Source organism: Watersipora subatra, chromosome 7 (genome assembly GCF_963576615.1).
Source record: "Watersipora subatra chromosome 7, tzWatSuba1.1, whole genome shotgun sequence".
Classification (NCBI taxonomy): Eukaryota; Metazoa; Bryozoa; class Gymnolaemata; order Cheilostomatida; family Watersiporidae; genus Watersipora; species Watersipora subatra.
Window position 1 is genome coordinate 58,642,838 of NC_088714.1, and position 26,173 is coordinate 58,669,010.

A 26,173-nucleotide genomic window follows, 5' to 3' on the forward strand; every position below is an offset into this window, starting at 1 on the left:
TAAAGTAAATATCAATTAAAGTCTTCTACACTTTTGACAAAGTCGGTAACAGCAGAGTTCTAGTTATTATAATGTTTGCATTACTATTTGTATTATCTATAATATAGTATAAAATAGGTACAAGAAACGCGTCAAGTAACAGGTCCCGAATTGGAACACGTAACCCGTGATAGCACACATGACCCGGTTTCATTTCACAACTTCTTTATTGGACAACGAAGGGGAATGGGGAAAAGTGCAGTCGCGCATAAGTAGATCATCCTGCTACTACAAGACGTGCTTGTTTTATGATTATATGGATAATAGGCAGTTATTTTATTCTGTTAGCTCTTGTATTTTATCAATAAATTAGCTAAATGCCATTTCTCAGTACAAGTTTTATAAACTGATCTAGATATAAATCTTGAATGCATCAAATAGCACAAAAACGTAGATAATACATATTTGGGGGATAACTCCGAAATAGACATAACATACAAAACGCGTCAATTTTCTCAGAAGTATCAAGTCCAAAAAGACGTGATTCAACAATCTGAACATAAACACATTGATCATTGTGATAGATCATCTTCAGAAGCTCACTTACGATTGACAGGAAATGGCTGATGTGCGAACCCAAAAATGTTAAAAAAATATGACATGCCCCTAAATATCGCCGAAAAACCCCTGATCATACAGTGATGTAAAGTTGAAAATTTGGGGATAACAAGTCAACAATATGTTCAGCATAAAATGTGAAAAAGAAAAGATTTGAAGCAACAGTTATTAAGGTATGTATGCTAACATTTTGATATTCGCTATAGTAAACAAGCATACAAAACCCCCTTTTACCCCGTTTACACCCCTGTAGCGTTTTATACGCCACTGGTACATAAAAGTTACTCGCAGATTCAAAATCAGTGAACTTTCAGCTTTCCAATGGTATATGGGGCATAAAGTTCTCTTCAATGAGCAAAAAACATACCTTAGCTCCCCACTAATAGTTGATCAAGAGCAAGTGATGTATGACAATAATGTTTGTCAAACATTCCCATGTGAATTGTATAAGAATGTTTGACATCTTGTTCAAAGTTGTACAAGATATAAGATGGTCGTTATGAATTGCCCCAGAGATTTTAAAGGGCTCAGTGAGGCATTCTAAGGGGTCCAGTGAGGAATATAAAGGGCTCAGTGAGGCATTCTAAGGGGTCCAGTGAGGCATTTTAAGGGTTCAGTGAGGCATTTCATGAGGTTCAGTGAGACATTCCAAGAGATTCAGTGAGACATTCCAAAAAATTCAGTGAGACATTCCAAGAGATGCAGTGAGACATTCCAAGAGATGCAGTGAGACATTCTAAGGGGTTCGGTGAGCCATTCTAAGGGGTTCGGTGAGACATTCTTAGAATGTCAAGGTGAGCCATTCTAAGGGGTTCGGTGAGGCATTCTAAGGGTTCAGTGAGGCTTTTTAAGGGGTTTGGTGAGGCATTCTAAGGGTTTAGTGAGGCATTCTACAGGGTTCATTTAGCCATTCTAAAAGGTTTGGTAAAAGTAGTACATTTTATGTCATCTACTAAACTGATAGTCATACTTCTATATACGAGTGCCCCAGAATACGAAACATTCGAGATTCAAGCAAGTTATTGCTTTGAGATGCGAGACAAAGTTGAGATACGAGCATATAAGCTGGTTCTTGATGCGACCGCTAGGTGACCAAGTAGGTGAGGGCTACTTTCGGGAACAGCATCGCTCGGTATTTCTCGTCAGATCCGTTAGAAAAAATCTTAAAAAGGCCGGCTAAAGGTCATAGTGAGGCAAAAAGCGCCAAGCTGGAAGCTGGAAGATGATAATATAAATAAATCACTACTTTAAATCAGAACTAAGTTTCGTATAAGATTAAAACTTATCTTTAAGTGTGTGTCTAGTAAGCTGAATTCATTTAGGTTAAATTTCAAGTCTTATGCTATCTTGTGAAGCGTCACAAAAGTGTAGTGGACCAAACGTGTTGCTGTCAAGTCTCTCTCACACCGCAGTTAGCGGGTATGTCTGTCTCGAAAGTAAGAGACAGACATACCCGTACAGTATGATCAGTACTGCACATAATGTCACATAGATAAGTATTTCTTGCTCTGTGATCGTAAGTAGTGAATTACTACAATTAGAACACGTTTTCCATCGTAATAGCCTGTTTTCATGTGTTTGTTTTAGAGAATGGGAACGGATTAATTTGTATTTACTTATTTTATATAGGAAATATTGCCTCGATATACGAGAACATTGACATAAGAGCTCAGTCCTGGAATGCATTAAGCTTGTATGTCGAGGTATGACTGTACATATTCCCAACTACAAAATGTTTGAAAAGGTTAAAAACCATGAACTTTAACCCTTTCAGTCGAGTAGCCATGTTTGTGAATACGAAACCATCGTTAGATATTTTTAGTTCATATTAAAGAAAGATAATAAACACCTATTTAGTACTGCTCAGGTGAATCTCCAGGTTGTCCATCATCGGTGCGGTCATGCAAAGGTGTTTGAGAAGGATCTGGCAGCTTGATGGTTGACGGTTGCACACCCCAAATTTCTTCAGCATATTCCTTTATGGTTCTGTCGCTAGAGAACTTGCCAGAAGCAGCTATGTTATAGACGCACTTCTTAGTCCATTCATCCGGTTTCTGGAGTGGTCCAAATAGTTAACTTAGAAACAGGGCTATATTCAACCAACAATTAACAGAGCTACCATAGTAAGAAGTCGTGAGGGTAAATTATTACAATTCCACAACAAGAGGAGACGACCAGTCGTTCCCAAAACTTACAGGCGACCAATCAATATTGAGCAAACCCACAGGCGACCAATCAACATTGAGCAAATTTACAGGCGACCAAACAATAATGAGCAAACTTACGGGCGACCAATCAACATTGAGCATTCATAGAGCTACAAGCGAATCTAAATTATACACCACCCATTCCATGACCTACCAGTGGCATCATTCTAGCATTTCTAAATTTCACATTTTAATATTGTGTTCTATAACTAACCTTGTAAAGCTCGCTGACTCTGTCCTGACAGCTGATGTATGACTCAAAGTCAGCAAGCAAAGCATACCTGAATACACAAGACAATAGAATGTGATAATAACATTGTCATTTGATGACAACAAAATGAAAATGTAGACTAGCAACCATGTCTCTTTGCACATAGCTTTGTAGAGATACGATTACTATTATGTATCAAATAATTATGTATTAGTATTGTGTCATAGCTATTAGATTGTCTCTTAATACTCCAGGTTTAGTAAATTGACATTTGAGGCATCGGCAGCATGATTGTGATAACGATTGTTTTGAAAAATAGGAATTTGGGTGAGATTCTGTATCTGAGAGAGTTTTTAGACATGGACTATGGTGAAAAAGCTAAAAAACATATGTTCAATATACTCTACGCACAAGTTGTCATGCCTCCTACTAACAGCACTCCAAGCAGTGATAAGTACAGAGTGTTTTAAATAACTAGAGTGTTGGAATAGGTTAACTATGCTTATCTTTTTTTGTTTCATGTTCTTCTCTGGAGTCTCTACAGCTCTGTTTCATGCTCTTGCAATCACCTGAAAGAGTGTAGAAGCACGAAACAGACCGGTAGTGACTCCAGAGAAGACCATCAAGCTGGAAAAAATAGTACAGTTAACCTATTTTGACGTTAATTATTTATACATAGCCTACATCTACTATACCCTAGGACACTTAAGTATTCGCGCCATCTAACGTTCGCGGAGTCATCCTCTCGCAAAAATTTCTTGAGCGAAACTGAACTATCATAACGAACGAACGAAAACGCGAAATTAAATAGCTTTGTTCTTTGATATCCACAATAAAATTGTAACATGGAGGAACCTAGACGTCATTGCTAGTCCAAGAAACAAATGGCAGCAAGCGATCAAATTGAATTACGGATCTTCGCCACACATTTCTACCTGCGATTTACAAATTACATGTACAAACTAGTCCCAAATCAAAAAATTTTTCTTACTAGCGAACTGGACCTGAGGAATCTAATCTGTTTGTTCCACGGCATTTATTTTCACATCACTATATTTCCGCACTCATCAGAGTCCCGAAATTAAGTTGCAGCCAAAGTTTACTCTGTTTGCTACTCACGAAACTAAATACTAGCGAAAAAGAGTGTCCAAGAGTATATATAGAGAATATAAGAAGTTTTACAGTATTTTTAGAAGAGGATTTGAGGAATATGATCCTTCAGATAAACCAACAAACTGCGAACAATGCGTATAACGTAACAGTGGGCAATACAGTCCTTATCAGTGATAATGAAAATGTTCATAGAGCAAACCTGTCATCATCAACTAAAGCATGAAAGATGTCCTTGAAAAGCTCAGGGTTTTCAGGAGAGAAGAAGCCACCATTGATCATATCTAAGGCTTGTTTCAGCTCTGGGATTCTTTCATAATACTTTCTTGGTTCATAGCTGAAACAGAATATGAGCAAGGTTGCGCCTTTTATAACTGTTAGAAATGAACTGTTAACCAAAACATATATTAGACACACTATTCGAAATTTTTCTGACAACTAAAACTTGACTAAAATATGATAATATATATATAAATACGCTTATATAAATATATAAGATGCGAATAAAAAATATATATAAATATATAAGATGCGAATAAAATATATATATAAATATATAAGATGCGAAACAAAAATATATAAATATATAAGATGCGAATAAAATATATATATAAATATATAAGATGCGAATAAAATATATATATAAATATATAAGATGCGAATACAATATCTAATTACTTTGTTTATAATGTATGAAATTATCCTGTGTTAGATGTATGTATTGCCTACGTGACTCTAGCCTGTAGCTTCCTAAACTGTGCCCAATAAGCATGACATCATAACACTGATAGTATACGAACCCCTTTGCCCAGAGTTGTGCCACCTCATCTACAGTCATGCCAAAAATGAATATATTATCCGGGCCCATCTCTTCTCTCATCTCCACGTTGGCTCCGTCCAAAGTTCCAATGGTTAGGGCACCATTCAACTACAGCAGCACACGATATATGAACATAGTGTCATTTTTGACATTTGCTCTATTAGTCTTAAAACTTTGACTTGCTGAGTGAAGATTTATTGAGTTAGGATGGTCCTAAACTATAATTAGACCTTCTGATGTACAGAAAAGACAGAAATAAAATTGAAAATACTGATTTTGGGTATTTTGGTGTTTATCAGTATGGTGAGCTGACTACTACTAAAGCTACAGGGTTTAATACAGATTTAGAGCAAGCCTTCAACTTATGATGCGCAAGGTACACTATTTTATTCATAGGATAAGGAGTTCAAATGCTTTAGCAAAACTTGCAAAGGCGCCTTTGCCCCGTAATTCCCAAAACAATTAAGCATCTGGTCCTGGGCTGATGCCGTTAAAGGTTATCTGAACTCCAGAATAGTCAATGAATTTCTAAGAATCCTTCATATGTCTTTACTCTCAAAAAAGTGCAGTTAAGGTCAGCACGCAAACGTTAGGCTTGTAATCGCAGGTAACACTAGTATACCTGTTCTGTACCAGCTTGAACTAATATGTGGAAGTACGCTGGTCTTGTGATAAACAAATTTTAATATTGGTTAACAGCACAAGCAAAAAACTATCATGATAAAATTCAAAACATTGATATCTTCATAATATAACAAGAAATATCAAGTTGTTCAGTCTAAAATATTGGAGAGGTTAAGGAATATGTACAGTACTCATTCAAGATTACTAGGTGTACAACTAACCGTGTACAACTAACCGTGTACAACTAAGGTGTACAACTAACCGCCAATCAATCAGACTGCTAAATATGGCTGCCAGCTGTCAATATTATAAAGCAACTGCAAATAGCCTCAGTTTAAAAACGTTAAAAAACAGCCAAATATATTTAGACGTATACAATAATATAAAAATATAATAAGGACTTACCTGCTATCTAAACAGATATAGGTCTTCTCTCATCAGGTGATAATTTGAGAATGATGAAATTTAAAATGACTCTCAGAAGGTAAGAGAATAATTTGTATAAATACATAGGTATAAAATAAATATACATATAATAAATAAATATATATATACATGTTGTTTGCTTAAGTCTTCACTCATGCCTATAGTATGTAGGAAGATCTTTAGACAATTTGTAATTTTGTATAGTCATCCTGCCAGTTCACTGAGTGAAGACAGGAACACACAACTCCCCAAATATAAACGGTATACCCTGACATCACTCAAATGTATTCAAGTATATTCTCACACAGTTCATGTTGCTCACAAACTACCATAACCATATACCTGAAATTTCATGTTTCCTGTTCCGGAAGCTTCTGTACCTGCAGTGGAAATCTGCTCACTGAGATCAGCTGCAGGTATCACCTTCTCCGCTAGAGAAACCCTATAATTCTCGATGAATACAACCTTGAGCTTGTCACCAACGATCGGATCATTGTTGACGACTAGAGAGACATTGTTGATAAGTTTGATGATGAGTTTGGCCATGTGGTAGCCAGGCGCAGCCTGCAATCATGTGACCAATCATGTGACCAGTCATGGGATTAGTGCTGTTACTATGACAACGGCTCTTTAGTGAAGGAATGCAGTAGAAATGCAGGTTGAAAAAGTCCCGTTGATTTACCTCTAAGCTACTGGATGTTTAACAGTCATATGCGATGAACAGGAAAATCTAGACCTATCAATTTTGACTAAACTGAACTTTGGGTTGAATTTTTCCTTTTTGTATCTTAACTTACAAATATTTGACATTTGGTTACTTGTAAAAGCTAGACATTTTGCCATTTGCAAATAAATACTTAATACAAAGACTGACAGACAACCAACCTTGCCACCAACAAACACAGTCCTTGGCACGACATCAAGCTGTGGGTTCTCCTTGATCCTGTTGTACATGACTATCATGTGGAGACAATTGAGCAGTTGCCTCTTGTACTCGTGTATGCGTTTTACATGCACATCAAACATGGAATCAGTGTTGAGGGTGACACCATACGCTGTCTTAATGTAGTCAGCAAACTTCATCTTGTTTTCCTGAAAGCGAAATATTCCCCCATAATTAGTATTAATAATTATATGCCTAGTGCAATGATGTGAAGCCTGACAACCTAACTGGCGCTGTTTTCAGACTAAATTGTTTGATCAATTACCGAAAATTTCACTTGAATCTTTTTCTACATATTTAACTGATTAATATGCGGAGCGAGATATTTGAGAGGTATCCTTTGATTAAAACCTGATACCAACCAGTTATACAGTGTTATACGGGTCATTTAACACCTTCGATGAAAACATTTAAGATCACATGGGTTACAACTGCTTCCTTTCAGTGTAAGTTTGTCAAAACCTTCTTGCAATCAACAACTGGACATAAGGTGTTTGGATGCCTCGTGGTGCCATCTTGACTAAAGACCAACTCCTGTGCTTTCATTCCAAGGGATCGAATAGTTAAACCACTGAGACAAAGCTAGTCACTAGTGACAGTGATATAACTCCCAGTGGTACTTTAAAACAGCAAGAAGTATGTACTTCCTATGCATAAGGAATCCTACATATTGACCCTTAACCCTTTTACCCTATTTATAGTAATAGTAACCCTTATAGTATATCCCTTAGTATTTCCTTCCTAACCTGTTTAACCTTCCTCACGGCTGTGAGAAAGTTGGTGTTAGAGGCGTACTGCTCAAGGTCACGTAGCTGACTCAACTCTGTAACCCAGCCATCACCTACAACATACAGCGCTTGGGCTATTTCTAGCGGGTATAACTTCATTCATATTAGTTGACGCAAAACTATTGTTTTATGAAAATTAACACAAATTTATAAAAAAAAAACACAATCGTTATATTTCTATTATTGGAGATTGTTTTTGATGTTTGAAGTGATCTGACTGCCAGGGTGTTCAAGATTGAAATCAAGAAAACTTTATCGCAATTAAAACGCTCGGAAAAACAAATTACTAATATTACGACTTACCTAGTTCTAAATATTAACTTCCAAGCGGCAACCCCCAACAATCTATATATATATAAATCTCAGGGTTTGTTAGTCTTGATTGTCTGTCCGTCTGTCCGTGTGCCCAGTTATAGTAACAAAGTTTTAGTAAAGAAAAATTCGCCATGCACTGAATTTGAACTTGCAACCTCCGGTTCGGCAGACCAGCATTTATCCAATACACTAGACTATCTAATTTGCTATACTATGGAATAAATTGCGCACATACTTATTACACATGCCAAGCTTTCATGGCTTGATGCTAATCACTTTAACTAGCATTATGTTAGAATTGTTGGCAAAAGAAAAGTGCTTAATCTCACATGGGCAGCGAGACCATTGCAATTGGTATAAAGCTGTAGTAGGCACAATAGCTGATACAGTATAAATTACACAGAAATAAACACGGTACACAGAAACGAACTTAGTACACAAAAATAAACAAACACCTTCATTTAAAAATTAGAATGGTAAATGTTGTATATGTTGATTAACAAAAATCTTCTGTTACAAAAACTTTCTTATTACCCGTGCAATGCCAGGCATTCATCTAGTACTATGACAATATGATGCAATGACCATTTATCCCTTATTACAAACTAATGTAATCATGCAATATTGCACTACATGAATACTACATAGATATGATGCTATACTGATGAAATTATTTGACGAGAGTGCAACTATCTACCTAAACCGTATGTGTAAATGGAGTTATGCTGGATACTGACTGACTATTAGAGATGAGCAACATGATCAAAGTCATAACCTTGAAGTGTTATACTTGTTGGAGCATAACAACAGTGAGGGTGTCAACAATGCATTCGAAGGTGACAGTGGTAGATGCTATGTGGATACTATAGACATTCGCGTACTACTCATATCTGAAGTCAAGCGCATGAGCAAAGAAAGAAATTAAACTCAATTAGACCAGTGTAGAGCCAGAAAGTCCAATTTAGACGATGCAGGTGAAAGTCATGTGAATAATGTGAACGAATGATGCTCACCTATTTTCTCTATGATGGCATCACTGAGACTCGGGTTGCACATGAGAAGCCATCGTCGAGGAGTTATCCCATTTGTCTTGTTCTGGAAACGCTCGGGAAACATCTCATAGAAGTTTCTGAACCTGTGAGTGGAGTAGAGTGGCACTATATAGTACGAATATTAGTATTACATGTCAAGTGCATCAGACATATGCACCAAAGGCATCAGTGTAACATATATGGGTCATTACCGCTGTATACCAGGTGCTATAAGAGTAAAGACTACAAATAAGAATTGTTGTAACGGTATGTAGGTGGCATGCAATAGCACAAAGCTATTACATGCCACCTACAGTATTGTAACACAGCAGATATATGGATAATTGAAGCTGATCATATTGCTGTTACATACCAAGCACAGCATATTGCATGCAAATCTTTGCATAACAAACATTACAGTCACACAAAGCATGACAGGTTGGAATTTCAGCTTTTCCAAACACTTTATATCAAATTTACTCCTAGCCAAAGTGTTTAACTAACTCTTCTTGGTCTGCAAAAAACTCTGCTTAAACCTTTCAATTCGGAATTTTCAATTTCTGGCCAATATCGGATTTTTCAGTAAAAGCATGTTCCAAAATGCATCATTTTAAACTGGATTTAAACCATTATATCTGCTAGTCATCAGTAGTAGGCTATCTATGAGAGTCTCAGGCCTGAAACCTTGATGCATCCTTAGCCTTGGGTCTCAACAAACATTGAGGGCCCTCCCAGACCTACTTGTCACCGCGACTGAGTCACTGTATTCATCATCGTCTTGGTCAACTTTTTCATCATCAGATTGGTTGAGATTTGTCCAAAAAATTGACAAGAAACACCCTTGGTATCAACTTGAAATCATGGAGTTCATCTACTAACCGTTGTTATTTTTTATAATTCTTTGCTAACGTTCACATTAGAATTATTTGACCGATACGAGCAGAATAAACCGTCAAAGCCAACTAAAGGTGAAAGATTAGGGTTCCTAAACAATGAGTAAGAAATACAAAGCAAAGAATTGTGATTGCGACAGCTAACCTTAATACTTAAAGTGTGCCTACCCAGCACCACACTACATTCGATGCTAGATGCATTTGACAAAGAGTGGACAATTCTAACTCTAGGCTCAAACTGCTCAAGGCATCGAACGAGTTAAAGAATAGAGAAAGCATAATATTATTATGCTTTATTATTCATCTTGAGGTGTTGACTGATGTTCTAAAAAAAGAATCAAAGAGATTGACCAACCAGAAGCTGAGATATAGCCAGCCAAACACAGGTCTACCAAAAAACATAAGTGTTTTGGTAATCATCAATATATGACGAATGAAATCGACTTGTGTGCCATTGGTCAATTAAGCCAACTAATGCGCTCTCCTCTAACAATCACGGCATTTTAATTGGTTTAATCCCTGGAAGTATAGAACAATCAAATTGGGCCTAACAATCATCGCTCCTAGAATTCCGAACCAGTCCCTCTGACGTGTAGAATAGTTTTAGCATAAAATAATTACACGCATCTATTATTTCGCAGCATTTCACTATCTTGCTAGTTCAGCTCAGTTTTGTTGTTCTCCTACTTAGGCCACTTAGCTTCCATATTCAGACTCATCTTTAGCGTTGTTCAGATTTTTTTAACTATAGCTAATTAATGGAATCAATTAAATCAATTAAATCAATCATCAATCTCGGTTATCATTTGGAATTTTCTACAAACTATATTAGTTACATCATTTATTCTATACACAGTTATAGTATTATTTTGTATAATATGCATTATGATTATTATATAAATCATAAAAAATAATCATAGATAAGACAATAGATCAATAGAAAAATCAAATCAAAAGTTATCGTTTTCTTTTCTTATAGCAAGAGCAGCACAGTCAAGTTAGTCTTTTTAAGATTATGGCTGTAGTGAACTTACAGTCTGTTAATAGTGACGATAATCATGAAAATCAACTGAATGCTGCAGTAGATACACAGTAGAAGAATGCTGCAGTAGAAGAATGCTGCAGTAGATACACAGTAGAAAAATGATGAAGGAACAAAAAGTCCCATTCCTATTTCTTATTCTAAACAAACTGCAACTCGCGGACATCGCATATAGAATATACACGGGCCGTTCGTTGAACAGACGATCTTCGGAGCATATCTGTGGAGATCGAGTTAAAATTTGAAGCACAATAGTCAAAATCTGCTCTTCTGCTTTGAAAAATCATGGCGAGGGGTTGTGGGCAAATGCCTTTACCACACAATGTTTGGTTGATTTTTCTGAGAAACCAGAGCAAGTCTGTAAATTATTTACTATCGCGAGAAGCGTTTCACATCTCGTAGCCAAAACAATCATTATACATAACGGCGGTAAGGGTGCGCAACTCCGGCACATGACCATTAAGTCGATTTCATACGTCACAGTTTTCGGGATTTTCGAAAGGTTTTCCTCTGATTCTTTATTAGGTAGACCTGTGTTTGGCTGGCTATATCTCAGCTTCTAGTGGGTCAATCTCCTTGATTCTTTTTTTAGAACATCAGTCATCACCTCAAGATAACTAATAAAGCATAATAATATTATGCTTTCTCTATTCTTTAAGCGGATATTACTAAACCTACGTCTTGGTCTTGATAATCTCCGAGTGAATAGCAGCGACACCATTCACTGCGTGGCAAGACACGATACAGAGAAAGGCCATGTTTATTCTCTTCTCCCCATCTTCCTCAACAAGCGACATCTGTCGTACCCTGTCATCCTCCCCAGGCCACTTGGCCCGCACTTGCTGAAAACAGAGTCGTAAGCTTGAATCAGTGGGCCTTATTACTTATATGGTACTATCTCAAGTGATTCATAGTGTGAGTTCAAGTCTAGCCTAGAATCTTATCATTTTACCCGATCCCTTTTTCAAAAACATGCAGACAATCAAGTGCCCGAGACATTTTGTGGCCGAGCACAACTCTTAGAAGACACGATTCTGAGTCAGTACTTTTCATGTTGCTAAGCTATTTGTATTATTTACATCTAACAACAATGAGGTTCCTCAACAAGAAGTATAAAAATTTCACTGCACTTGAAAAGCAGCCCCCTCTATCAAACCACACAATCAAATCATCTCATCTTATAGCTCATACTCTGTATTACACCCATCAAATGTTTTAAGGCTGGTTCACATAAAGTCGGAGAAAGTCATATAAAGAACGACAAACACTAACAGAGTTACCACCTATTCCATGATTATCATGATTATCTAAAATATCGTAAAACCTCTAATTGAATGCTAGCCTCTATTTGAATGCTAGCCTCTAATTGAACGCTAGCCTCTAATTGAACGCTAGCCTCTATTTGAATGCCAGCCTCTATTTGAACGCCAGCCTCTATTTGAACGCCAGCCTCTATTTGAATGCCACTGTAAAGGAATAGTTGAAAAATAGAACGCCATGGCGTTCAATTAGAAATTTTACGGCAACTGTCTTAAATTTAATACGAAGATGGCCAATCAGAGGGCCTGCCTGTAGCTTAGTAACTATGTGTCAGCAATAATTTTGACAGTTTTTATTCCGGATAATCAACATTGACCACAGATATGATGACCACTAAAACTGATACTTGTTAACTAATGTGGAACATAAGTGGCCGACTCTATCACTAGGATTAAACATGGATAAATTGGTTAAACAGTTCGCATAATGAACTGTTTATAATGTCAAGGATGTCATTAGTTTATCGCAGTTACTGTAATACATGATCGTGACATCATATTGTCTGTTGTTGAGGGTTACAGCTTGGAAGATAATATTTAGAAGTGGTAAAACAAAGATGTCGCACAAGCTATTCCATTTAAAGAAATTTTTACACTTCTGTTGTTCCTATTTCGACTTGACGAGGCAGGTGTGTGCTGCTATTGACCTCTGGCATAGAAGTCCTTTTTAACAAAGCACCCGCGTTAATCCACAACATGCGTATATCCATCGTAATACTTATCGCATGGTAACTCAACATGCGCACATTTTCAGATACACATCTGTGCAATGAAAACATAGTGATTAAGAATTAAGACAAGTCTAAAGACCCCAAGAATATACCAAACATTAACTGTGTGGTCAATAAACGCAAACATAATCAACATGTTCATTTTCATTTGTGAGTTTAACGCCTGCTTAGTTGATTGCAAACAACTTAGTGGAATCAAAACTGAGCGAATGAATATTGACTGGTTTGACCTACCTCAAGGAACCTAGCATTGATCTCATATGTAATTACTGCTTAGTTGATTGCAAACAACTTAGTGGAATCAAAACTGAGCGAATGAATACTGACTGGTCTGACCTACCTCAAGGAACCTAGCATTGATCTCATATATAATCTGGAGATGCCTTGGAAGGATACTCTCCAGCAGGTGCACTGGCCAACGTTCCATAGCCTCAGGGAGTATAGTATGGTTGGTATAGGCACACGTAGCCTTAGTAATCTCAAATGCCTGATACATAAAAACAGTGGGCATGAATGCAAATTCGGTAGGTAATTGTTAGCTTTGTTTAATAACTTTAACAATGTGGACCCAGTATGTAACTTATGTAACTTGGAAAGTCATGTTCCTTCTGGCATAAAGTGGCCATCCATGATGAACCAGACCTTTACCATGGTGTTAAACTGCCAACCATCTTAGTCAAAGCACTTCTGCTGCATGCTAAACAGAGAGTGCCCACAAATAGAACTGTTGTTACCATGAATACTAACCGATTCAAAATCATGTCCTTCCACATCGATCAGAATTCTCATAAGCTCAGGTACAGCCATGGAAGGGTGGGTATCATTTAGTTGAATAGCCACCTGTAACAGAAATGAGTATGCTATTTTTAACCTCAGGCTATATGAGAAATAAATCCAGAGTACATGACTAGCCCTCACAATAGCTTATGTAGAGTTTATCATACATAGTTTACTCCCGTAAATACCAAACCAACTGCCTGAGTGTGAGAATACTAGGAATCGGCAGTGAGTTGTCCACTCATTCTCATTGCATCTATTTCCTCACAAGCGTGCTGAAGATATACGGTAGTTAATATTCTAGAATATGATCTATTCTAGAATATTCATCATCAGCTGACTTAACAACTCATGGACCTTACACTCACCTAAAGATGAACTTACGCAACAAAATTTTAATATATTCTATTAGAAAGTATCAGTATTTTTCTATTTTTGGAGATTGTTTTCATGTTTGAGGTGAGCTGACTGCCAGGATGTTTCAAGACAAAAATTGGTCAAAACTTGAACGTAATTAAAACACTCGGAAGAAAAACTTGTGACAAAATGACATCACTAGTTGGGCGGCTGCCTGTCTCTCTCGTTATTGACATTAGTTATTGTGTTTAAGTTGCAGTGTTATGCGTCTCTGTTCTGTCGGCCTCTTTGCCGAAATGCAACTACAGACATCATGATAGCAACTTCGCTTGAATCTGAGCGTTCCAAAAAAGGATCTCAATTAACCTTTTAATTCTCTGGACTGGTTGGGTCCATAAAAACAAAAGTGTATTAATTTGAAGCTCGATGTTTTAGCTTTATGGTGATGTTATTTTCATTTGCATCATTCCAATGGTGTAAGTTCCCTCTAACATACATTTATCTAAAATAGTAACAAAATGAATGCTCTTTTTGAGCAAAGGCACCTTACCTTGTCGGAGAAGGAGGTAAACGAGGTACGCACGGGGTCACGAGACCCAAACCTCGCTGACTTGAACCTTCTAACTATGTCCATGAGGGAGGCTGCCACCAGAAAATATTCCTGTTTTAGTCTGAGCTCCTTACCGCTGAAGAACTACAACAAATGATAACTATGGGTATACGAAGCAGTGACAGTGACCATGGGAATGCATAAACAGCACAAACTTATGTTAACTGGTGGCCAAATAGAAAAGTTAACCCTTGTTCTACTATGATTTATTGTAGCGGTGATAAACTTCGATTTTTCCACCCGAATCCAAGGAGCTATCACAAACCAAAGACACAATGCACCGCGTCGGTGGTATAAGTATCTGATTGCATTGACAAGAATGTGCAAAATATTTATTAATAACAAAACAATGACAAGGAAAAATGCTTTTTTGCTAGGATGAATTGCTGTATGTACACACCATTATCGTCATTATAATCACCACATGTGCATCTTCATATACGGATAGAGAATCATGTTAGCAAATGTGCAAAAAAGGTAGAAAATTCCGGAATTACAGATGAAAATCAATAGCCTATACTGGATGGTTTAAATTCAATTTTTATCACAAAGTTTAAAGTATGCAAAGGCTAATGAGGTAAAAAATATTTGTTACATTTCCCAAGATTTCTTCAAACTTAATAAGGAATAAGAAATAAACTTTATTTCTTATAACTTTATAACTTTGACTGACCGTTTTTTAAGGTACACATATCAATTTAGAATTAATAATTAGCATTTCTTTTTGAAGATATTGATACCAAATAAAGTTAAAAAACATACAAACCAACAATTCAAAAAAGTGTTACCTTTATATTATGATTATCAAAAGTTTGAGCCATTCCAGACAGTACCAACTGGTATTTGGCAACAGTTTAGTACAAATTCTACGAGTTGCCACCAAGTGAAAAGACAATGGTTAAAATGGTATAAATACTAGATTTATAGCTTATTGCATTAGTCACACTTCTTGACCTTTGAAACTGAAAAAGAATAAATAATGAGGTGACATTGAGAATCAGTCGCTGGTCACGCCATCAGAGGGGGCCAAGAGTGATATATTCAACGACCCAAGTAGGGCTGAAGGTCATTGATTGCATGATATAGTGAAGGGTGTCAGCTGTCTGTCATGCAACCCCAACAAATATTCAAACTATGGTAATTTATGCATCTCCAGTTTAGGGAATGAATATTGTTTATTCAGAAGAGAGAAAGGCTATTAATATCTATAGAATGACATTTATTTATTGGTGCCAATGAGGATAGTCGTTATCTGCCTTGCCTGAATATTACATTCTTTCTAATTGCCAGAAGCAACGCAACCAAAAATAGCCCTAATGTTACCTAGCGATAGCTAAAAATAGATTTCTCATGAAGTGTACAATGGCGCAATAAGGCATACTGTAAGGTCTAATGCCATTCCTATAGCCCTTCGAGACCACCCTGGGAGCCGTTAGCGTTCACCTCGAGAGCCGTTAGCGTTCACACAAAGAGCCCATAGTGTCCACCCTTATAGTCCCCCAGGTGTCCACCAGACTTACATTGTCATTAGGGTAGAGAACCCGGGATATATTCTCAGCCAGATTTCTGTCAAAAACAGCTTGTATATACTGTCCATTGTTGACTGCAAAGATGAAGAGAATGATTACAAATCAGTGAGTGTAGCGACTAGAATTTGGTTCAACTCAATATTTCGCAATGATCACTTGTTTGTTTGAACTGGCAGCAATAATGCAAATCTCTGCTGACTTATTGTCTCAGAAGTGTACTAGATTCATACTCTCAGAGAATACGAACAAAGCATCATTTCGCATATGAGCATCAGTTGTGACTATTATATACATAAAAAACGACTAGTTATAAAATAGATGCCTACTAAAATCAAATCTCAACATATCATCAAATATTTTGACATGGAATGTTAAAATGTTTGTTGAAACAACAGTCCTAACATAAAAATTATGATAGAACCTAAAGATCCATAATATAAAACAGTAACAAAATACAAATCAAGTTAAATAAAACAATACATGGTGTGTATTGGAGTATGTCACGCTGTATATTTCTGGTATTAAACCTATGCTTACTGTACCTGCTCTGCCAACCGCCTCTTTTACTATTTATTGCTAGAATAATTTAGTTTTCACATACAATTTAGGATGTTACATTTAGTTTTTTTACAAAGTTTTATATAATACAACTGTTGAAATACTTATGTAATTAATTGAAGCGTTTATCGCTGTTTTAAATTGAATTAAACAAAATATTATATAATCATTAGAATATTTGCGCCAAACCAACAATGACTTTAAAACACAAAACAAATATCGGAAGGAATTATCTTTAAAGGTTGATATGTAACTGTATTATACAATTTTACGAAAGTAATTATATGCCCTGTAATACTAATAAGATTACCACAACCACTCCATCTATATCAGGCATTTTTCTGACAAAAGTGTAGAAATAGTTATTAGATTACAAGACCCTCTATTATATCTCTATTATATCTATTATATAAATACTATGACATGAGAGATCTACCTAGTAGATTACTAACAGCTAAAACGATTGATGCCAAGTAATCAGAGGAATGACAAGTCCAACTGTTCAGCTTACAAACAGCCAAATTAGATAATCAAAAGGCTATTTTAATGGCAGATGAAAGTTCAGTATAACAAAGTTACTTCAAAACTTGTTTTTGACATTACTTGTAACAAAAATCAAAGGCATCCCAAAGCATGAAAAATTTGGCCTATTTTACTAGCTCTAAACCAACCCAGTTAAATGATAATAAATTATGAACTAATTGTGGACCAAAACAAATTAAAAGTTAATGAGTAGCAGTGGACTGAGTATGATTTGCTCTAACAGTGTATTAAGAACTCAACTCTCCAACAGTGTATTAAGATGGTAGAGAACCTACAGAACTCAACTCTCCAACAGTGCATTAAGATGGTAGAGAACTTACAGAACTCAACACTCCAACAGTGTATTAAGATGGTAGAGAACTTACAGAACTCAACACTCCAACAGTGTATTAAGATGGTAGAGAACTTACAGAACTCAACTCTCCAACAGTGTATTAAGATGGTAAAGAACTTACAGAACTCAACACTCCAACAGTGTATTAAGATGGTAGAGAACTTACAGAACTCAACACTCCAACAGTGTATTAAGATGGTAGAGAACTTACAGAACTCAACTCTCCAACAGTGTATTAAGATGGTAAAGAACTTACAGAACTCAACACTCCAACGGTGTATTAAGATGATAGAGAACTTACAGAACTCAACACTCCAACAGTGTATTAAGATGGTAAAGAACTTACAGAACTCAACACTCCAACAGTGTATTAAGATGGTAGAGAACTTACAGAACTCAACACTCCAACAGTGTATTAAGATGGTAGAGAACTTACAGAACTCAACACTTCAACAGTGTATTAAGATGGTAGAGAGCTTACAGAACTCAACACTCCAACAGTGTATTAAGATGGTAGAGAACTTACAGAACTCCACACTCCAACAGTGTATTAGGATGGTAGAGAACTTACAGAACTCAACACTCCAACAGTGTATTAAGATGGTAGAGAACTTACAGAACTCAACACTCCAACAGTGTATTAAGATGGTAGAGAACTTACAGAACTCAAGGTTGAACTGAGTTGGAGCCTTGGCTGACCAGAGTCGTAAGGTGTTGACTGTGTTGTTCATATAGCCAGGCACCGGGCTGTCGTATGGCATCGCAAATACTGTCTAAAACACAAGGGTAATCCAAGTATAAGAGTCGAATGTATCGTATATACACGTAATAGATCAATGGCAGTTTTTACAGCACTCCATGTTTTAAATTTGAATGCACCAAAAATACGAACAAACCTACATTTCGTATAACAGAAACTGTGATTCATATCACAGGAAATACACCACTGGTGTACAACGTAGGTTATATGCTAGAGTGCACTGTGAGATACACACTAGTGTATGCTGTGAGTTACATGTTAGAGTACACTGTGAGATACATGCTAGTGTACGCTGTGAGATACATGCTAAGGTACACTGTGAGACTCATGCTAGTGTATGCTCTCTGTGGTACATGCTAGTGTACACTGTACGGTAAAATGCTAGTGTACACTGTAAAGTAAAATGCTAGTGTACACTATGAGATACATGCTAGGGTACATGTTTAGAGCTAACCTCCGCTACAGGTCTCAATATAACTAGTGCCAAGGCTGTTAGTCTGCTCAAAGCATGATTAGAGCGGAATTACATGAATGGCAGTAGACACGGACAGAACAACATTCCTACTAACACTGACAGACATGGCATGCCTAAAAGACTGTCAGCACCTATAATTATTCTTTAGTAGCACAGAATTCAAAGAGTATGAACTCAAAGTGGACGATGGGTACTTCCGAGATGGAAATGGAGTCGTCTTCTCAGGTTCACACAGTGTCGCAATGTCGATGTTTAACAATGCTTTAAGGTAGTTAATTGAATTCATTCAATTCAATTTCTTCTCAAGTTGTCATAAATGCCTCAATACAATCAGCCATTGTCTTCTAATCAGATAGATTACAAAACTATCGATTGAGAACAGATGATTGCTTGTCGCTGATCAAATTTCTAAGTTCCTCAACACGGCTGACAAGTTGCAACACAAGAAAACACTGAGAATTGAAGCAAACATTACAGATTACTTCACAAATGAGTGTGACTTGAGCGTCACTTGAGTGACTTGAATGTGACTTGAGCAAAAGCAGAATTAGTAAAGTTGCAGAACTATGATGGCAGTAATTTTTGGAAAACGAGCAAAATATTACATACTGTTATCTCAATTCTATATCTTGCTATATTTTCTTCTTTCTTTTTCTCAACACTCGTTCTATATCTACAGCAATCTTATATTTTCATTCCTTCCTAGCTACAGAACAGTACATTACACAGACGCATCATTTAAACAGTCTAACAGCATAGTAAAACTGTAGAATTGAGGGTGTAATAGGTCGCAATTCACCAGACAAAATGAGGGCGTAATAGGTCGCAATCCACCAGACAAAATTCTGTCATCTGACTATCTAGCAAAACTTTTAAACGACAGAACTTTGTCCGGTGGTGATTGCAACCTATTACGAATATGGGAATTGAGTTTTAAAATTAGGAGTTGTCTGTACATTGTGCCATTTACCATTACAAAACAAACAGCTAATAATAATTATTACAGTTGATAGCGCTAAAGCATAGGCTATAGGTAAACTCACTCACCTGCACATCTACCCATTTCTTCTTGCCTTCTTCTTCCACAACCCGACCGTAGAAGTTAACAGGGACACAGTACTCCGGACGGGCCTTCTCCCACGGGCATCCAAACCTCAGCCAATCATCAGGGTCTTCAACCTATCAGCGGGTACCAGACTCTGCATATGCATCCTTGCAATAACAAACCGGCAATACTTTCAGAACAATCTTTACTATAATAAGAGCGGTGTCCGTCCAAAGCCAGGCTTAGAGGCCAAGAAAAAAGATGCCTTCAACAAGATTCAAACTCGTGACTTTAAGATTAGCACACCAACACTCTACCATATGTGCCAATCAGCCGCCTGGCGGCGTTTTGTAATGATTGTATTGTATGTATATTTATTACACCTGATGATCTCTGACGACATGCCAGACTGCCAGAGTACTAGTCAGTAATGATTCTTAAAAATGGTTTAATAGGTTTGAAAACAAGCTGAATGGTCAGAAGAGTGTTAAAAAGTGGTGAAACCGAACCGTGTCTTGATAACACTTGTCAATACAATGAACCAACTGCTAATAAACCTTCCTGTACTGACAGCATACCATAATATGCCTTTTTAAATGCACAGCAAGTGGACTCATGTAACTTAGTCTCTGATCAAAACAGTTACAACAAGACATGTTTGAGCCTAGCAAACACTCCTACTTGAGGCTACGCATATTACGAAGCCCTATATATATTCAACCGCATGTGTATACTTATAACAAGCTACTAAAAGAATAAATCTAATTTTGGCAAACATCTCTTGGAAATGAAAATGGTTAAAACCAGGGTTAGAAAAAATCAACATTTTTTTTTAGAAAAAAATCAGATTTGCTTATGTAAGCCCATCTTTTCAAAGTTTATAAGTGTTTCGATAAATTTGATTTTTTCGCCCATTTTCGCTCATGTAAATTGTTTGTGCATTGCACATCAGAATGCTGGTGAACTCACTTTTCAGTATTAGTGACTTGGATGGAGTATTAGTGACTTGGACTTGACAAACCATTACACTTCTTGCATTCAACAGCCATATGAAATCGTAATGTGCAAACTACATATAAGTTAGTAGAGTAGAGCTACTAGCAGTTTCACACGAGGTATGAATGAGAGACAAAGAGAAGAGGTGAGGTAATGAGGCAACAACTGTAACAGCTACAGTTGTTGCCTCACGATTAATCCTGCTTTGAGGTTTACTAGACAAACTCATAGGTCCTTACTTTAAAGGTCATTCTGCAACATTGTACTACACATGCAGTGAATTATCCCTATCACACTCCCTAATTCATGTCAGAGGAGTTTTACAGATATGTTACACATGCATCAAAAGAGATGGTTTGTCAAGAAACATTAATTTTAATCAATTTATGGAAAGATAAAAATTGTGATCTTTTTTCCAGAAAAATCATGCTTTAAATCAACAATTTTGATCATTTGATTTTTTCTAGCCAACTCCATCTAAAACAAAATTCTAACATGCTTCCCCTGGTCATTATATGCGCAACAGATACCAGCTCTGTTTATGCTAACTGGCAAATGATCATACAGATCATGCTTTCATATGCTCTGGTATTAGAATTTTCCTGACTACTGACTCGAAACCTTGGCTGAATCGCAACTGCATATTCATCGAAACAGTAAATACATTGCTGATAAGAAAATCTTTCAGTAAACCTAAGGCTTACCTGCCATCCACTATGGAACCTCTGGCTAAAAATTCCATAGTCATAACGGATACCATAGCCATAAGCGGCAAGACCTAACGTAGCCATAGAGTCTAAGAAACAGGCAGCCAATCTACCGAGGCCTCCATTGCCGAGCCCTGCATCCTCCTCTATCTCCTCCAACTCCTCTATATCTAAACCGAGCTGTAGTACAAAAGAAATGTGATTACAGCTGCCCAACATCAATTCTTTTCTACAATTATCTAAGAAGCCAACTGATTAGTCCCACCACCTCAAATGAGATATTTCATTATGTAACAACTGATATACTGTCTGCCTTGTATCTGCAGTCAATGGCCTCCAATAGCTTTCATAGAAATTAGCAGCTGAAACGTTTGGAGAGCTGCCAAAGGGAGTTATGAGATGATATGGTTGCAATTGGGCATTTATTTGTGCCACTATGCATGATGACATCCTTAATTTTGCAGACTCCATGAATAAAAACAGTAAAATGTTGTAGATGTGAATAATATATATACCTCAATAACTTTTATTATATATATATAATAAAAGTTAGTGACTTTTATGACTGATAAAAGTGACTTTTTAGTGAGATATGAACTTCATTATCATCGGTCAAGGTCATTCAAAAGAATTAGAACATGAGATAAAACCATAAGAAAACTGTGAAAAACAAAAGTAAAAAAGACAAATATTTTATAACATTTGTAGACAGATCTGAATATAGAGACAAAAGTTAGATATTGCTGATTCTTATGTTCATAGTATACTAGAAGTAATCCTGGCGCTGCACGAGATGCCTCTCATTATTAATCAGATAGCCTGGAGCACGCGTGTAAATTTTCAATGGAAATTGCTATACTGCTCTTACGACAAAAATCCCTGAGCTGGCCACAGAGAGCAATTCTCCTTAATGCTAGTGAAGGTGAAGTTAATTTTAATTTAATTTTAGATTTAGGTTTCTAATCAGCTGACTGTTGAAGAGGCTGGTTCTCTAGGAGGGAGTTTTGAAACCAAATATTTTGACGACCTGACAGAAGGCACAGCGCGCATGCAGAAGACATGAAACATCTATGTGCGAACTTTGGACCAATCAGCCAAAACATGACTAACAGACAGACAAAATGAAATTTTTTAATATAGATTATGAGTGGAGCCAGCAAAGAGTATCATACTCACTAGTATATACACTAGCAAGCATATACTCTGTAGGGTACTTGCAAGTAGTTTTGGATAGTTAACCCATCCTAACTAGTAGACATTGCTGAGTGAATGCATAGCGAGTTAAATGTAACCGTGATATGTCACATATTATTTGACAGAGAAAAAGAGAGTGTGATCAATGGTTGCTATTAAGTCTATTTATATACTCTTAGCCCAGAGACCAGAACAACGAGCGGAACCCTGGGTTGTTTGGCATTTTCCAAGCACGCGTTGCAATCCTGAATGAATGAATGACTGCTGGAGGCTAGTTCATCATGTATGCAGACTCCTCTCCGTTTGTACAAATGCATCAACAAATAGTCAGCCTTCATTTTATACCATTCAGGTCCAGCACACACTTGGAGTGTCAAACAAATTCAAAGCACAGTAAACAAAAGGATTCAATAAGATCTCACAAACTGTTTTTTAAAACCAAAACTGAAGATGAATAAACAAACTACTTCGCAGCAGTGAAGAACAATCAGACAATGTTCACAACTTCTAAGAACCTTGCAATGGTCACGATGACCATTCTGGAGTAAATATTTATGCCTTAAATTAAGGTAATGAAATATTTCTATTCCAAAGACTACTACAAAATAAATTTAAAGCCCAAGGAGATAAAAATAAAAATATAAACTTTCGGATACAGTCAAACACTTGACACACTAAGCTGATCCGTTCCATAATTGCTTTGTATAATGAACCAGTTGTATGTTAGAACAGATATTTTTATAAGAATACATTGTAATTCATTTAACTCGCTCCAGTTTAAAAGTATTGAGAAATACTCTAAGTAATTATGCATGTCATTTAAACAAAAGCATCATATAAACCTAAATTAACAAAGTAGCAACTAGTGAAATTAGGAGTTTGATTGTTACTTGACCTTGGAATTATGTCAGCGGAAGTGTAGGCTTGGAAATGCATGGACTCATCATCAGGGTGAGTGATAGCAATAAGAGAAGCAATTTACACTATATAAAGTTTAATTAATCTTAATTTAAAACTATCCCATTATGGTTGTGGTCTTTTTAATTTTACTATTGTTTTCATTTTCAAATAAAAAACTGCAATGTTTCGAAATGTTGGACATTACAACTTAAAAAGCAAGTTGTATGTCAACAGAAATATTTGCAAAAAACTTATGTAATACGTTGTAAAGCTTGTATGCTGAGATGAATTACCATTCAACGTTTGACTGTGCTTGTGGCTCTAATGGTTCGCATGTGTGCCTTTCAACAATAAGAAAAATTCAAAATGTGCAAGAAACTAATTACATTGATAAGTTGTACCTGCAGTCACAAGTCTGAGCTTTTACTCAGTAGTTCCATTATTGACAGAAAAAGAGCCCTTCAGCCTATCACAACATCAACTACTTGAAGCGGATTACAGCGCCAACCATACAAAAATCTACATAAAGACCTGACTATAAAATCAAGCCAATGTGCCCTAAACTAATGACTTGCCCTGTGCCTGTTGCTGTCCTATGTATCTTGTAGGTGTCAACTGGCTGCGAAACTTGATTTTCTGTTGTATCATATATTAAATATATTCAATATAAAAAATCAAACACACTTCGTCATTGCGTCTGCCTGTAGTCTGCGTAAACAGTATGCGCTTCTTCATTTTTTGGCTGATTTCATGCAAACTTCACACGTACATTTTTCGTGCTTTTCATCAGGTCACTAAAAATATTTCATTTGAAAGTTGACTGTAAGAAAATAGACAGTTGACTGTAAAAAATTGACTGTAAGAGAGAAATCCCAGGCACCGTCAGGCTTACTGCTAGTATGAAATTATAGCCTGCCTACCTGGTAAAGAGCTTCGTCACATTCACTTTGTATTCCCAGATTTATCATGGTGTTTGATAGGCTCCTTCCCATGTAAAACTCCAGTGAAAGATAGTAAACTCTCTAAAACATTGCACTGATGCTAGTTCTACATACATGTAGATAAATGATTGGAGCTTCACATATCAAATCAAACTATGCTACATAGCTAGGAATAAAACGTGTGTTGTAAATATATAAAGGATTCTCATTACACCCACCTTAGGATCACTGTCATAATAATATTGCTGTGTTCTGATCCACCGGCCGACAAGGTGATCTCTAACAGTATGCGCAAGTGCGAAAAAATAATCTCTAGGAGTTGCAACATTTCTGTCCTTGACGAGCGTATAATGAAGATGTCTATTGAAAGTCTTTTGAACACTCTTTACGTTTCCCAACTGTGGTATACCTCTAACGGAAATCTGCTTCCTCCGCTCTTGGTCTGTCTTAGGTTCTGCTGCGGCCATTTCTCCCAGTTCCGTGTGCGCTAGAGTACACGAAATAACTTAGGATGATTTAAGATGAACCAACTAAACTTGTTTACCTATTTATTAGCTTCTTTCAACTTAATGGGCGTCTATAAACAATGCCAAAATAGTGCAAGCTAGGGTTACTGATTATATAAACTGCTTACCTTGCAGTTCTCGAATCGTAGCAAATGTTCACTGATACACTGGAGGCGGACCACCGGTTTTGTTTATAGCCTGTTGACCAATGCTTTTTGTAATACCGAATTATTGATATAGATTAATGGTTTATTACGGTCTTTTCTCTCCAATATTCAGGCAGGTGTATGTGTAGTTCGTCCCCAGCAATAATCGAACTTTGCAGGGTGAGGAGTTAGGCTAGACTATAGACCAATTAAAACATCCGCTGTAAAGCTGTTTTCAAGTTGGTCGGTAGTTTCCGGGTCTCACAATCGCAACCATTGAACTTAAAACCCCTGGAATGGCAATCACGTGACTTTTACGTTGATAATAATACGTAAACGTATGCGCCATATTGGAGAGCTAATCGAATGCTAGTTCCGTTTGTAAACAAACGGTGAAAAATGACAGAAATGTACATATTGAATAGTTATTTTCCAGCTGGGTGTTAATGAAAGCTACTCCTACACAACGTTTAGAGTGCCCTGACAGAAGAAAACCTATTTATAACATATGGAGTAGGATATATCAAATGATAAGTAGATGTATAATAGATTTGCGTAGACCATGTTACTCATACAAACTGTTGTATTACAAATGCATAAACCCAGCAAATGATATATTCAGGCAAATAACAACTGTTCCATTATACTAAAATTTATATTACATATGCATAAATGCATATGGAAAAACTTGGCACATGAAGTATTTCGATAAAAACAACACAGAGGTATGCTGCCAAA

General features: G+C 36.7%; 1 protein-coding gene across 1 annotated transcript; it reads right to left on the reverse strand.

The window, feature by feature from the left end:
* Positions 1 to 2,446: 2,446 nt before the first annotated feature.
* LOC137399662 (glycogen phosphorylase, brain form-like) lies at positions 2,447 to 25,491 on the reverse strand. Its single transcript, XM_068085847.1, has 19 exons — positions 25,418 to 25,491; positions 25,002 to 25,270; positions 24,763 to 24,864; positions 21,746 to 21,928; positions 20,048 to 20,179; positions 18,427 to 18,538; positions 16,322 to 16,404; positions 14,742 to 14,885; positions 13,805 to 13,897; positions 13,398 to 13,544; positions 11,686 to 11,849; positions 9,055 to 9,176; positions 7,685 to 7,779; positions 6,881 to 7,087; positions 6,338 to 6,559; positions 4,926 to 5,053; positions 4,328 to 4,462; positions 3,019 to 3,085; positions 2,447 to 2,651 (listed from the first exon to the last, which is right to left on the reverse strand). Exons 2-19 carry the CDS (start codon positions 25,248 to 25,250, stop codon positions 2,451 to 2,453), a joined length of 2,586 nt encoding a protein of 861 aa, XP_067941948.1. The 5' UTR covers positions 25,251 to 25,270; positions 25,418 to 25,491; the 3' UTR covers positions 2,447 to 2,450.
* Between the last annotated feature and the right edge of the window lie 682 nt (positions 25,492 to 26,173).

Excerpts from the sequence above, each read along its gene's own strand:
- LOC137399662 (XM_068085847.1), bottom strand. The coding sequence starts at position 25,250 with ATGGCCGCAGCAGAACCTAAGACAGACCAAGAGCGGAGGAAGCAGATT. Across the intron at positions 18,539-20,047 it reads AGAAATGGGTAGATGTGCAG|ACAGTATTTGCGATGCCATA; the intron begins GTGAGTGAGTTT and ends CTTGTGTTTTAG. Across the intron at positions 14,886-16,321 it reads TTCTCTACCCTAATGACAAT|TTCTTCAGCGGTAAGGAGCT; the intron begins GTAAGTCTGGTG and ends CATTTGTTGTAG.